Source organism: Pezoporus flaviventris, unplaced genomic scaffold, assembly GCF_033815535.1.
Source record: "Pezoporus flaviventris isolate CSIRO_AGI_PZ_B2104156 unplaced genomic scaffold, CSIRO_AGI_Pfla_v1 ptg000145l, whole genome shotgun sequence".
Taxonomy (NCBI): domain Eukaryota; kingdom Metazoa; phylum Chordata; class Aves; order Psittaciformes; family Psittacidae; genus Pezoporus; species Pezoporus flaviventris.
In genome coordinates, this window is record NW_026892693.1 from 716,738 (window position 1) to 729,650 (window position 12,913).

The 12,913-nt window shown below is 62.8% G+C and overlaps 2 protein-coding genes across 2 annotated transcripts; both read left to right on the plus strand.

Moving 5' to 3' along the window:
- Positions 1 to 1,844: 1,844 nt before the first annotated feature.
- LOC133282914 (zona pellucida sperm-binding protein 3-like) lies at positions 1,845 to 5,617 on the plus strand. The gene is made up of 9 exons (XM_061479272.1): positions 1,845 to 1,913; positions 2,685 to 2,857; positions 3,195 to 3,307; positions 3,395 to 3,498; positions 3,623 to 3,785; positions 4,132 to 4,225; positions 4,295 to 4,472; positions 4,552 to 4,707; positions 5,394 to 5,617. Exons 2-9 carry the CDS (start codon positions 2,720 to 2,722, stop codon positions 5,615 to 5,617), a joined length of 1,170 nt encoding a protein of 389 aa, XP_061335256.1. The 5' UTR covers positions 1,845 to 1,913; positions 2,685 to 2,719.
- A 1,784-nt stretch (positions 5,618 to 7,401) lies between these two features.
- Positions 7,402 to 11,334, plus strand: LOC133282880 (membrane-spanning 4-domains subfamily A member 12-like). The gene is made up of 7 exons (XM_061479236.1): positions 7,402 to 7,583; positions 7,800 to 7,919; positions 8,186 to 8,242; positions 8,486 to 8,617; positions 9,942 to 10,055; positions 10,149 to 10,232; positions 11,178 to 11,334. The coding sequence occupies exons 1-7, from the start codon at positions 7,494 to 7,496 to the stop codon at positions 11,196 to 11,198; spliced, it is 618 nt and encodes a 205-aa protein (XP_061335220.1). The 5' UTR covers positions 7,402 to 7,493; the 3' UTR covers positions 11,199 to 11,334.
- The last annotated feature ends 1,579 nt before the right edge of the window (positions 11,335 to 12,913 follow it).

The following is a 12,913-nucleotide window of genomic DNA, read 5'->3' on the forward strand; positions in this document are numbered from 1 at the left end:
GAGATGCTGGGATCCCCTCTTGAGCCTTTAGGCAGCCGGGCTGGCTTCCAGCGTCCGCACCCGGCTGAAAGCTCCGGCTCCGCTGGATTTCCTCCCGCATTCCCAAAGCATTCCTGACGGCTTCAGCCTTGCGGCCCCGAAGAGCCAAGCCCCTTTGCCAAGGGAAGGGTCCATGGAGAAAGCAGCTCCAGGTGGGGATGGCAGCATCCCAAGGGAGGATGTGCGGAGCTCTTCGGGATAGGGAAGCTTTAAGCTGAGGGGGATGCGGGGAGGAGGCAAAGCCGCTCGGTGCAGCGGTCCAGCCCTTAATATGGAGGAATTCCTGGCTTTGCTGATAGATCCAACACATTCCTTGGATGTTATTATTCACCCTGTTCGTGTAGGTGGGGGTTGGCTTTCCTGACAGCTGGAATTCTGTTCTTTGCTGGATCTTCTTCCTTTCCAATCCCCATCTGCTGCTCGCACAGGGCCGGACAACAGGTCTACCCCATGGGGTGCAAATGGCTCTCCCGCATCCAATGGCTTCATTCCAAGCCTCCAGCATCCCATAGGATGCAATGGGAAAGCCTGGCTGGGTGCATCCCTTCCCAGCAGCACAGCACAAGTTTGTGAGCCCGCCGGGAAGCCTTTTCCGAGCCCCAAAGTCCTGCTTTTTCCAACGAAAATAGCCTGGGATGGAGCAGTGCTGCTCACAGGAGGTCCCTGCTTCCTGGGAAGAGCTTTACATCCCCATAGGAACCCCAAAAGCCAGCCTTGTGCTTCGCTTCCACCTGGTTCTCACAGGGCTGCTTCCAGGAGAACGCCTCTTCGCTGGGAAGCGGAGCAATTCCTGGGCACCGGTGATGCCAAGCCTCGGATCCCCACTGCATCCCTGCCACCCCAGGGGCGTTATCCCTGCTCTGTGTCCCCCAAAACCCACAGAGGGAACCGTCTCCAAGGGGCAACCCTTGGGAAAAGGGGAGGAGAAGGGGATGAAGAGGCAGCCACTGCCCTAAATCCAAGGGGATCCCGGCAGGTCGGGATGGGGATGGATGCCCAGGAGGACCGGGATGCTTTGGGAGCAGAGGACCCAGGGCAGCATCACCCCGGGATGGGCTCATGGGCTCCCCTTGTTGGGGTGAGGTGGGACCCCCCCATTTCAGCTCCACATCTCCCCCTTTTCCCTCATTATGGGATGCAGAGCCCAGCTCAGCCCATCACCCCTCGCTGCTCCACATCACACGAGGAGCAGGCCCCATTCCATCTTCTCCATCCTGAAGCCTCCTCCTTGCCCCCTCCCAAACCCCTCCGAGGCTCCAGCATCCTTCCAAGACACAGGACCCAGACCTGCTCTTGGGATGCTGGTGCTCCCCACCTTTATCCATGGAGATAAAGCCTTCAGGATCTCCAGGCTGGGGACCAGTCCCTGTGCTCGGGACCAAGGTGACCCATGGGAGGGTGGCACGAGGGCGCGCTCATCACCCTGCGTGTGGGACCAGCATCTTTTGGGGTGATGAGGGCAGGGATTGACCCCGTCCTTCTCCATCGGCCTCAAGGCAGGGACAAGGAGCAGGGAAAGGAGCAAGGACAGGGAGAGGGAGCAGGGCCCTTGGTTTGCTCCTGGGAAGAGGAGGAAGAAGAAGAGGAAGAAAAGGAGAAGGAGGAAAGGGAGGAAGGAAAGGAAGGACAGGAAGAAGAGGAAGAGGAGGAGGAGATGGCCCCAGGTGTGTGCAATGGGCTGAGTAAGGGATGCAGCCACCACCCGCCCTCCCATTGGCAGAGCTGCAGCCGCCCCCCGCCTTGGCTCAGGTGTAAAAGCCATCAATGGAAGCTGCTCCTCTTCCTCCTCCTCCTCCTCCTCACGATGAAGGCTCTCAGGAGATGCTGGTTCCTGTTCTTCCTTGGGGCTGCAGCTTGGGCACACGAGGCTCTGGGTAAGGAGGGTTTGGGTATGGATGGCTGCTGGGGGATGAGGACCAGGGTCTCCTCCTCAAGCTCCTTGGGGCTGAGCATCCCAGCCTGGTTTGGGATGAAGGGAGCTTAAAGCTCCTCCAGCTCCAACCCCAACCCCTTCCACTGGAGCAGCTTGCTCCAAGCCCCTGTGTCCAACCTGGCCTTGAGCACTGCCAGGGATGGGGCAGCCACAGCTCCTCTGGGCACCCTGTGCCAGCGCCTCAGCACCCTCCCAGGGAAGAGCTTCTGCCTCAGAGCTCATCTCAGTCTCCCCTCGGGCAGGTTAAAGCCATTCCCCTTGGCCTGTCCCTACATCCCTTGTCCCAAGCCCCTCTCCAGGTTTCCTGCAGCCCCTTCAGGCACTGGAGCTGCTCTCAGGTCTCCCCTTCAGGATCCTTCTCTTCTCCAGGCTGCCCCAGCCCAGCTCTCTCAGCCTGGCTCCAGAGCAGAGCTGCTCCATTGCAGCATCTCCATGGCCTCCTCTGGCCTCTCTCCATCAGTTCCAGGTCCCTCTTGTGCTGCTGCCCCAGAGCTGGATCTGCAGCGAGGGAAGCCCTGGGCTGGCTCCTGCATCCCCCATTGGGATGCTTGAGGAGCAGCACAACCACACGGGTGCCATGGGGCCCCAGCACGAAGCAGCTCAGCCCCTGGGGCCACCTTTCCCCACGGCCATAAGAGCCAATATGGGGCTGACCTGAGGTTGATGTGGGTGCCCCCATGCTCAGCCCTGTTTCTGCTCCCTCCCATTGCAGTGTCCATTACATGTGGCCATACCCGGATCTCCGTGATGGTCCCGGCTGCTCTCCTGGGGCCCCGTGTGCTCCATGGGGAGCTGACCCTGGGGTCTGGCTGTGGGGTGACGGCTGCTGATAGGGATGGCTTCCGGCTGGAGCATCCCCTCATGGGCTGCGGGACCAGGCTGGAGGTGAGGGATGCATTGGGTGTAGGATGAAGGGGGGACGGGACCATGTCCCAAAGGAGGGGGGGCAGCATCTGGTGAGCCTGAAAGCTCTTGGGGGTGGATGGGACGGGGTCCTCCATGAGGCCTGTGCCATCGTTGTCACTGCACCCACGGGTCGGGTGGCCTCCATGGAAGCATGGGATGGGATGGGTTGGGCCTTAAGTTCCGACCCGTTGCTATGGAGATGACGGCAGCATCCATAGGGACATCCCTTGTGTGAGGGGTGAGACCTGGCTCTTCGCATGGGGTGCTGGGGACAGGGAGGGGACCCCTGTTGTGACCCCCCCCCCCTTTCCCACAGCTCCTTCCTAACACCATCCACTACAGCAACATCCTCCACTACCGCCCCATAGCCATGGGGCCCGTGGCTCGCGCCAGGCCCTTCTCCCTGCCCGTGGACTGTTACTACCCCAGGTAAGGGGGCAATGGGCGGGGGGGGGTGCCCTGCACACAATGGGGTGTCCCCGGGGCCCGTCACCTATGGGGTGCTCCATGGTGCAGGACAGGCAGCGTCTCCTCCGGACCCATCCGCCCCACTTGGGTCCCCTTCGGCTCCACCGTCGCCCAGCGGAGACGCTTGCGCTTCGCCTTGGATGCCTATGACAGTGAGTGGGGACCCCCCCCACCCCAAGCCCCTTTATGTGTATGGGGGGGGCCACAGGACCCCCCCACACCCCCTGCCTGGCCAGCACCTTTAGGGGGATGCTCAGGGCACCCATCACCGTGCAGGGACCTGGGCCTCCCGCCTGCTGCAGCCCATCTATGGCCGGGGGGAGCTGCTGAACGTGGAGGCATCGGTGAGCACGGGCCCCATCCTGCCCGTGAGGGTCCTGGGGGATGACTGCGAGGCCGCCCCGAGCGCGGGGCCGCGGTACAAGGTCATGGACAAGGGGTGAGTGATGGAGGAGCAGGGCCCAGCTCGTCCCATAGGGGGGATGCCTGATGGGAGGATGGAGCCAGGAGGGGCTGGGCTCTGCTCCCAAGGAACAAGGGATGGGACAAGAGGAAACGGCCTCAAGCTGCACCAGGGCAGGTTTAGATGGAGCTGAGGAACAATTCCTGCCCCAGAGGGTGCTCAGGCATTGGAACAGGCTGCCCAGGGCAGGGCTGCAGGCACCGGCCATGGAGGGGCTCCCAGACCCTATAGCCAAGGCCCTCAGCGGTGGCCATGGGGCTGGACTTGATGCCCTTAAGGCTCCTTCCCAACCCCATTGGTTCCATGGTCCCCATCCCCACAGGTGCCTGCTCGGCCGTTCCCTGCCCCAGCGCGGGCACCGCTCCCTCCGCTTCCAGCTGGATACCTCCCTCTTCCCGAACGCCTCCGGCAGCCAGGTCTGTGCTATGGGGCTCGGGATGCTCGCTGCCGAGCTATGGGGCAGCTCAAGGTGCTTGTCCCTGCAGCTCCATCTCCGCTGCCACCCGAGGGCCGTGGCCGAGGGCGCCGGCAGCACCGTGGGCAGAACCTGCTCCTATGATCCCGTATCCCGTTCCTGGCATTCCCGGCACGGAGCCGGCTGCTCCTGCTGCGCTTCCCCATCCGGCTGCAGGGGCCGGCGCCGGCGCTTCGCCAGCAGCCGAGGTGAGGCGGATCTCGGCTCCCACGGTGGGATCCGGGCTCCCCATGGGGATACCCGGACCTGACGCTCTCCTCCTCGCAGCGCTCCTGCGGGAAGCCACCGTCCGCTTCGGCCCCTTGGGGCTGCTCCCAGCTCTTCCCAGCTCATCCCTGCTCCCCACAGCGTTCCCTAGGGCAGCAGAGCCGTCACCTCGCAGCCCCTCGGTGCCCATAGTGCGGGGCGAGAGCAGGGACTCGGGTGAGTGTGAGCTGCCCCATGGAGCTGGGGGGGACCCTGCCGCCCCCCTCCGTCTGCCCCACTGCCGCCCCCCTCCGTCTGCCCCACTGCCGCCCCCCTCCGTCTGCCCCACTGCCGCCCCCCTCCGTCTGCCCCACTGCCGCCCCCCTCCGTCTGCCCCATTGCCGCCCCCCTCCGTCTGCCCCATTGCCGCCCCCCTCCGTCTGCCCCACTGCCGCCCCCCTCCGTCTGCCCCACTGCCGCCCCCCTCCGTCTGCCCCACTGCCGCCCCCCTCCGTCTGCCCCACTGCCGCCCCCCTCCGTCTGCCCCATTGCCGCCCCCCTCCGTCTGCCCCACTGCCGCCCCCCTCCGTCTGCCCCACTGCCGCCCCCCTCCGTCTGCCCCACTGCCGCCCCCCTCCGTCTGCCCCACTGCCGCCCCCCTCCGTCTGCCCCATTGCCGCCCCCCTCCGTCTGCCCCATTGCCGCCCCCCTCCGTCTGCCCCACTGCCGCCCCCCTCCGTCTGCCCCACTGCCGCCCCCCTCCGTCTGCCCCACTGCCGCCCCCCTCCGTCTGCCCCACTGCCGCCCCCCTCCGTCTGCCCCATTGCCGCCCCCCTCCGTCTGCCCCACTGCCGCCCCCCCCCTCTGCCCCATTGCCGCCCGCCCCATTGTCACTCCCCCTCACCCCATTGCTCTCCCCACAGGCCTGTCTCTCCCCATCCCTGGCCCCACACTGGCCATGGTGGCCATGAGCTCCGTCCTCGTTGCCGTGGCCGTGACCGGCTGCTATTGCTCCATGCGGCGGCACTGGGGTGAGAACAGGAGGGGGGGCCCCGAGGCAGCCCCGGGGGAGCCCAGTGCTATGGTCCTGGCCCCCACCGCAGCCATGGGGCCCCCCCATGCTCATGGGGACCCTGCCGTGGTGTGAGCATCCTTGGTATAGGAATAAATGTGAGCATCCTTGGTATAGGAATAAATGCGAGCGTCCTTCAGCTCCATCCTTTGGTGATGCACCCATGGGTGCTGGGGGAAGGGGGGGGGGGGGGGTATTGTCCCATGGAGGAGCTTGTTGGCACCTCAGCTTTGGGGCTGCAGTGCCTGAAGCTGCCATTGGAGATGGGCTGAAGGGGTCTTGGTGCTCTCCCACCCCCCCCCCCCCCCAGGATTGCTTGGGTAGGGGGGCCCCAGGCCAGACGCAGGGGGATGGTCGGAGGGGTGATCCCTCGTGCCCCCCAACTCCATCCATGGGGCTTTCGTTTACTGACATGGGGTGTTCATGGAGCTCTTGGCTGGACCCCATTGGCCAGGGTGTGAAGCCCCCATGGGGTGGGGGAATGTGGGTATCCAGCCCCCCCCGTGATGCTCTCCACAGCCCCAGCTTTCAGGCAGGAGATGCTTTGTGCCTAATGGCCTTGATGGATCTTGCTGCCAGGAACTGGCTGCAAAGAGCTTTTTGCTTTCTTCATTTTCTCTTTATTCCCTCCTGTCTGAGCTCCTGCAACCACAGCCTTGGCCGGGGGGGGGCTGTAAATGGGGCTGTAGCTCAGCCAGGAGCTTTTCGGGGGGGGGCACAAAACACTTCGGGGAATAGCTTTTGTCAAGCATCCTTTCCTATGTGTGTGCTGGGGGATGGGGTCTGAGCATCTTCCCCTAAGGAGAGGGTACCACTGAGCATCTTCCCCTAAGGAGAGGGTACCACTGAGCATCTTCCTCAACGGGGTGGGTACCACTGAGCATCTTCCCCTAAGGAGCGGGTACCACTGAGCATCTTCCCCTCGGGAGTGGATACCACTGAGCATCTTCCCCTAAGGAGCGGGTACCACTGAGCATCTTCCCCTAAGGAGTGGGTACCACTGAGCATCTTCCCCTAAGGAGCGGGTACCACTGAGCATCTTCCCCTAAGGAGCGGGTACCACTGAGCATCTTCCCCTAAGGAGCGGGTACCAGTGAGCATCTTCCCCTAAGGAGCGGGTACCACTGAGCCTCTTCCCCTAAGGAGCGGGTACCACTGAGCATCTTCCCCTCGGGAGTGGGTTCCATTGAGCATCTTCCCCTAAGGAGCGGGTACCACTGAGCATCTTCCCCTAAGGAGTGGGTACCACTGAGCCTCTTCCCCTAAGGAGCGGGTACCACTGAGCATCTTCCCCTAAGGAGCGGGTACCACTGAGCATCTTCCCCTAAGGAGTGGGTACCAGTGAGCATCTTCCCCTAAGGAGTGGGTACCATTGAGCATCTTCCCCTAAGGAGCGGGTACCACTGAGCATCTTCCCCTAAGGAGTGGGTACCACTGAGCCTCTTCCCCTAAGGAGCGGGTACCACTGAGCATCTTCCCCTAAGGAGCGGGTACCATTGAGCATCTTCCCCTCGGGAGTGGATACCACTGAGCATCTTCCCCTAAGGGGCGGGTACCATTGAGCATCTTCCCCTAAGGAGCGGGTACCAGTGAGCATCTCCCACCCACCCCATAGAGTTGTGGGGAGCTGCTTCTTCCATCACCCCCATTACGGTCCTGTATGTTCCTATATGCTCCTATACGTTCCTATACGCTCCGTATCCCCTGCTCACCCCGTGATGCGCGGCCGGACGGCGGGGTCCGCGATGGGGCTGGGCGGTGGCCGGGGGGGGTGCCGCAGCCTCTGACGTCACCCGCGGCCCCCCAATGAGCGCCCGGCCTTGGGGGGCGTGGCTGGGCGAGGCCGCGGGATTGGGGGGGGGGGGGGGGGGGTAGGAACGCCCCCGGTGGGGAGCGGGGCTGCTCCGGGACCGGGGAGGGGGCGTCCCTTTGCCCCCCCCCCGCCGCTTCCATGCAGGGCATGGGGAGCCTGCGGCTCGGCAGCCGCGCAGTGATGTACACGGCCGAGACCCTGCCCAAGGGCAAGAACCGAGTCATGGGGGTGAGTCCGGGGGGGGGGGGCAATTCCCGGGGAATCCTTTCCCTGCCCCATTCCCGCTGTTTCTGCCTCATTCCCGAGGGTTTCTACCCCCTCCTGCTCATCCCCTTTGCAATGCTCCAGCTTGGGGACAAGGGGACCCCCATCCCGGGATGCGGGAAGGGGGGGGGGGGGTGTTTGTATGGCTTGCTCCCGCTCTATCCCGGCGCTATCCCATAGACCATCCAAATCATGACCGGCTTCATGCACATCGGCTTCGGGATCGTCCTCACCACGCTCACCAACGTCTACACCTCCGTCTTCGTCATCGGAGAGATCCCTTTCCTGGGCGGCGTGTCCGTGCGTAGTGTGGGGACGGGGAGGGATTCCCACCGGGAATGATGCCCACCGGCAGGGATTCCCGTTGGGAATGGTGCCCGCCGCCATCCCGGTCCTCCCAGGGAGAAGGCTTTCAAAGTCAATGCCTAACAGCACGCAATGAGCTCACCGTGCCCCCAGGACCCTATGGGTCGCTGATGCTGGGGTGGTGGTGGTGGGGGTGGTATTTGGGGTGACCATGGCCGTGTTTCACTGTGGTCCCCCCCTCCCCTCTCCCCTTTTGGCAGTTCATCATCTCGGGCTGTCTGTCCATCGGGGCAGAGAAGAGCCCCACAGAGTGTGCGGTGAGTGGTGCTGGGCACCCCAAAGTGGGTGCAGGATTGGGGGGGGGGGGGAGCAGCCCCAAACCCCATCAGGGCAAAGCCTTTCGCAGGAGTATTCCTGGCAATGGGAAGGAAGGAAAGGATCAACCCCCCCCCCCCGCCTTGCTGTTACCCTGACATAGACCCACAGTGATGGGTGTCCCTATGGGGTCTGGGGCCGCCCCACATCCCTGCGCTGCCCCCAAAGCCCTTCTGCGCCCGCAGGTGAAGGGCAGCCAGACCATGAACATCATCAGCGCCATCTTCGCCCTCCTGGGCATCGTGGCCTTCATCGTGGACCTCAACCTCAACGGGCTCTATCACTCCGGCTTCAACTACTACGGCTACTTGGTCCTGGTAGGTGGGGGGGCACAGCCTGGGCCCCCCTTTGCTTCTAGCCCGGACCTGCCTGAACCCGGGTAGAAGCCTTTTGGGAGCATCCTTTTCCCCCTTCCGCATCCCTTCTCCATCCCTTCCTGAGCCTTTCCTGGGAAATAGGGGACCTTTCCCGGCCCCTCTGCCTTTTGGGGACATCCCTTTCTCCCTTCTCCATCCCTTCCTGAGCCTTTCCTGGGACATGAGAGGCTTTTCCAGGCTCCTTTTCCTTTTGGGAACATCCCTTTCCTCCCTCTGCATCCCTTTGAATGCTTCTTGAGCCTTTCCTGGGACATGAGAGGCTTTTCCAGGCTCCTTTTCCTTTTGGGAACATCCCTTTCCCCCCTCTGCATCCCTTTGAATGCTTCCTGAGCCTTTCCTGGGACATGAGGGAAAGTTTTCCAGGCTCCTTTTCCTTTTGGGAACATCCCTTTCCCCCCCTCTGCATCCCTTTGAATGCTTCCTGAGCCTTTCCTGGGACATGAGAGGCTTTTCCAGGCTCCTTTTCCTTTTGGGAACATCCTTTTCCCCCCTTCTGCATCCCTTTGAATGCTTCCTGAGCCTTTCCTGGGACATGAGAGGCTTTTCCAGGCTCCTTTTCCTTTTGGGAACATCCCTTTCCCCCCCTCTGCATCCCTTTGAATGCTTCCTGAGCCTTTCCTAGGACATGAGAGGCTTTTCCAGGCTCCTTTTCCTTTTGGGAACATCCTTTTCCCCCCTTCTGCATCCCTTTGAATGCTTCCTGAGCCTTTCCTGGGACATGGGGGAAGGTTTTCCAGGCTCCTCCTTTGGGAACATCCCTTTCTCCCCCTTCTCTATCCCTCCTGGAGGTTTCCTGACCCCTTCCTGGGAAACGGGGAGCTTTTCCAAGCCCCTCTGCCATTGGGGAGCATCCCCTTCTCCCGTTCTTTATCCTCCTGGATCCTTCCCGACCGGTTCCTGGGATATGGGGGTGTGTGTGTGCTTTTCCAGGCTCTTCTTCCCCTTGAATCCATTCCCTTCTCCCTTCTCCATCCCTTCGGAGGGGAGGGCGCTGTTCCACGCTGCTCTATGGGGCTGGTTGTGGGGGGGGGGAGAGCCATGGCCCTGCCCGGAGCCGGCTGCCGGCGCCGCGCCGCCTTCCTGCCCTATTTGCGGGCGATGACTCAGGCTGGAAGCGCCCCAAAAGCCATCAAAGCAGCGACGCGGAGGGCTCCTTGGTACCCCTTGGGGCGGGCCGTGGGGTGAAGGGAGCCCCAATCTATGGGGTGGGATGGGTTCCATGGGGATTCCTCCTCCTTGAGGAGGTTTTCCCCCCACCCTGGAGCTCGCAGGGAACGGGATCTCCATCGTGCTGCTCATCTTCACCATCCTCGAGTTCTGCATCGCCGTGGCCACGGCGAACTTCTGGTGCAGGGCCACTCGCCTCAGCTCCAATGAGGTAGGGCAGGGGGTGCAGGGCAAGTTGGGGGCTGAGCCCTGTCTGGACCCATAGCGCTGCTTTACCCCCTTGTTTCGTGTGTCCCCCCCCCAGTCCATGCTGATCGTGCCCAGCACCACGCGGGTGGACCTGGCAGCCCCATCGGCTGAGATGCCGCAGCCCCCCAGCTACACCGAGGTGAGCTCCAGCCCCACGGAGCACGGGGAGCCCCATGGGGGAGCAGAGCAAAGCCCATGGGGGAGCAGAGCAAAGCCCATGGAGGAGCAGAGCAAACCCCATGGAGGAGCAGAGCAAACCCCATGGAGGAGCAGTGCAAACCCCATGGAGGAGCAGTGCAAACCCCAATGTAGAAGCAGTGCAAACCCCATGGAGGAGCAGAGCAAACCCCATGGAGGAGCAGAGCAAACCCCATGGAGGAGCAGAGCAAACCCCATGGAGGAGCAGAGCAAACCCCATGGAGGAGCAGTGCAAACCCCATGGAGGAGCAGAGCAAACCCCATGGAGGAGCAGAGCAAACCCCATGGAGGAGCAGTGCAAACCCCATGGAGGAGCAGAGCAAACCCCATGGAGGAGCAGAGCAAACCCCATGGAGGAGCAGTGCAAACCCCATGGAGGAGCAGAGCAAACCCCATGGGGGAGCAGAGCAAACCCCATGGAGGAGCAGAGCAAACCCCATGGAGGAGCAGTGCAAACCCCATGGAGGAGCAGAGCAAACCCCATGGGGGAGCAGAGCAAACCCCATGGAGGAGCAGAGCAAACCCCATGGAGGAGCAGAGCAAACCCCATGGAGGAGCAGAGCAAACCCCATGGAGGAGCAGAGCAAACCCCATGGAGGAGCAGAGCAAACCCCATGGAGGAGCAGAGCAAACCCCACGTAGAAGCAGAGCAAAGCCCCAGTTCGGAGCAGGTCCAACCCCATTTAGCCCAGCCCCAGCTCTGCTGCTGGCTCCCAGGAGCAGCATCCAACCCTTGCATGTCCCCCCATCCCCAGGGATCACTCCAGCACCTTGCCCTCGATGCTCTGCACTCGCTGCCGGGCGCAGGGAGCCGGAGTCCCCATGGGGTGGTGGGTGCCGGGGGCTCACCCAAGCCCCATCTCCCACCTCTTGGCTTCCTTTGCAGCTCGCTGCTCCCGAGGTCTAACCCGGTGCTGGCCCACGAGGACATCGGTGTGGGTCCTGTCTCCATCCCCGGCCCCACAGCATCCTCCTCCCACCGCGCTGCAGGCTGGGGTGCGCTGCTCCCTGCTCCCCAAGCCAGCAAGCACCCCCCAATTCCCCTCCCCATTGCTTCAGGCCTCAAGGTGAGGGGAAAGAAGGGAGGGGGGGGCTCTTTGCTTGCTGGCTGCTTCCCCAGGGGTTGTTTTGGGGCTCCATGGGGTGGTTCTGCCTATAAGTACCCTGTTGGGGCTCAGGGCCTCCTTGGTGCTCATGGAGAGATCCCAACGTGTGCTGGGAGCCAGAGCATCTTCCTCGGCTCGGACCCCTCGGCTTCCCTTCCTCTTTGGAATAAAGGCTCTCTCTGGGTTTGTGGCTCCTCTTTTGGGGTTACCTCAACGCAGAAGCTTCACTTCCCTCCCCAAACCCGCTGTGGGGCTTTAGGGGTCTTTGGTGCCCGGCTGGTCCCATTGGGGAGGGTGAGATGAAGGTCCCTGCACACCGCCTCTGCTCCTAAGGGATTCTTCCACCCTATTCCAGCCTTGAAATCGTTCCAGGGCTGCTGGAGCAGCTGGGAAGCCAATGGCAAGGGTGGTGGTGGCAGCAGCTCCACCAGGACCGCTCCTTGGGCTGACGCAGGGACACCTGATGATGCTCAACCCATGGGGCTGCAGCGGGTTGAGCATCACCTCCTGAGCATCACCAGCGATGCAACCCCGCAACAATCCCTCATTTTGGGGTTGGAAATGGAGATTCCTGAGCTCTTTTTAACCAGAAAAGGGTTTTTTTTTTGCCTCTAAAGAGCTCGTTCGGGAGCTCCATCCTTGAGCACCCTGCAGGGGTGGTGATGAGCATCCTCCACCGCGCTGAGGAAGCGCGGTATTGCTGTCGCATCCCAAAAGCTGGGGCTGGAGGGGAGGGGAGGAGCGAGCCCCTGGTGCGTTGTTGGTGCCTTAAGGTGAGATTTATCCCGTTCCTTGGGGACGAAGCCCATCTCCAGCCCCAGAGCAGGGTCAGGGCTGTTGTTGGAGCCAGCCCTTGGGCTCTGGGTTGTGTTGGATGGGTCCTGCCTTGTTTCCCCCCTGCCCTGCCCAGGCTCATGGATTATTCACTCGCTCCCGGTTATTTCTGCTCCTGCCTCTGCAATAATCATGAGCAGGTTGAGGAGGAAAGGCCCGGAGCAGAACCAGCCCCGTGTGAGCCTGGAGCCGTGCACGGAGCCCCTGCGGAGCTGGGGGCATCCGAACAGGGATGGGCTCTGCTTGAGAGAGCCCAGAGGGGGGACATGGGGATGCTGCGAGGGGCTCCTGAAGGGGAGACCTGAGAGCAGCTCCAGTGCCTGAAGGGGCTGCAGGAAACCTGGAGAGGGGCTTGGGACAAGGGATGTAGGGACAGGCCAAGGGGAATGGCTTGAACCTGCCCGAGGGGAGACTGAGATGAGCTCTCAGCAGAAGCTCTTCCCTGGGAGGGTGCTGAGGCGCTGGCACAGGGTGCCCAGAGAAGCTGTGGCTGCCCCATCCCTGGCAGTGCTCAAGGACCATGGGGCTTGGAGCCCCCTGCTCCAGGGTTGGAGCTGGAGGAGTTTTAAGCTCCCTTCATCCCACCCCACCCCACGGTTCCACTGCTCCTTCCCAATGACCTCCAATGGAAAATCCCAGTGCCCGCAGCCAGCACCCAGCCCAGGGACCCAGATAAGCCGGC

Coding starts and splice junctions, on each gene's coding strand:
- LOC133282914 (XM_061479272.1), top strand. CDS start 2,720: ATGGTCCCGGCTGCTCTCCTGGGGCCCCGTGTGCTCCATGGGGAGCTG. Junction 3,786..4,131: donor TACAAGGTCATGGACAAGGG/GTGAGTGATGGA, acceptor CCATCCCCACAG/GTGCCTGCTCGGCCGTTCCC. Junction 4,473..4,551: donor GCGCTTCGCCAGCAGCCGAG/GTGAGGCGGATC, acceptor TCCTCCTCGCAG/CGCTCCTGCGGGAAGCCACC.
- LOC133282880 (XM_061479236.1), top strand. CDS start 7,494: ATGCAGGGCATGGGGAGCCTGCGGCTCGGCAGCCGCGCAGTGATGTAC. Junction 7,920..8,185: donor CTTTCCTGGGCGGCGTGTCC/GTGCGTAGTGTG, acceptor CCCTTTTGGCAG/TTCATCATCTCGGGCTGTCT. Junction 8,618..9,941: donor ACTACGGCTACTTGGTCCTG/GTAGGTGGGGGG, acceptor CCCACCCTGGAG/CTCGCAGGGAACGGGATCTC.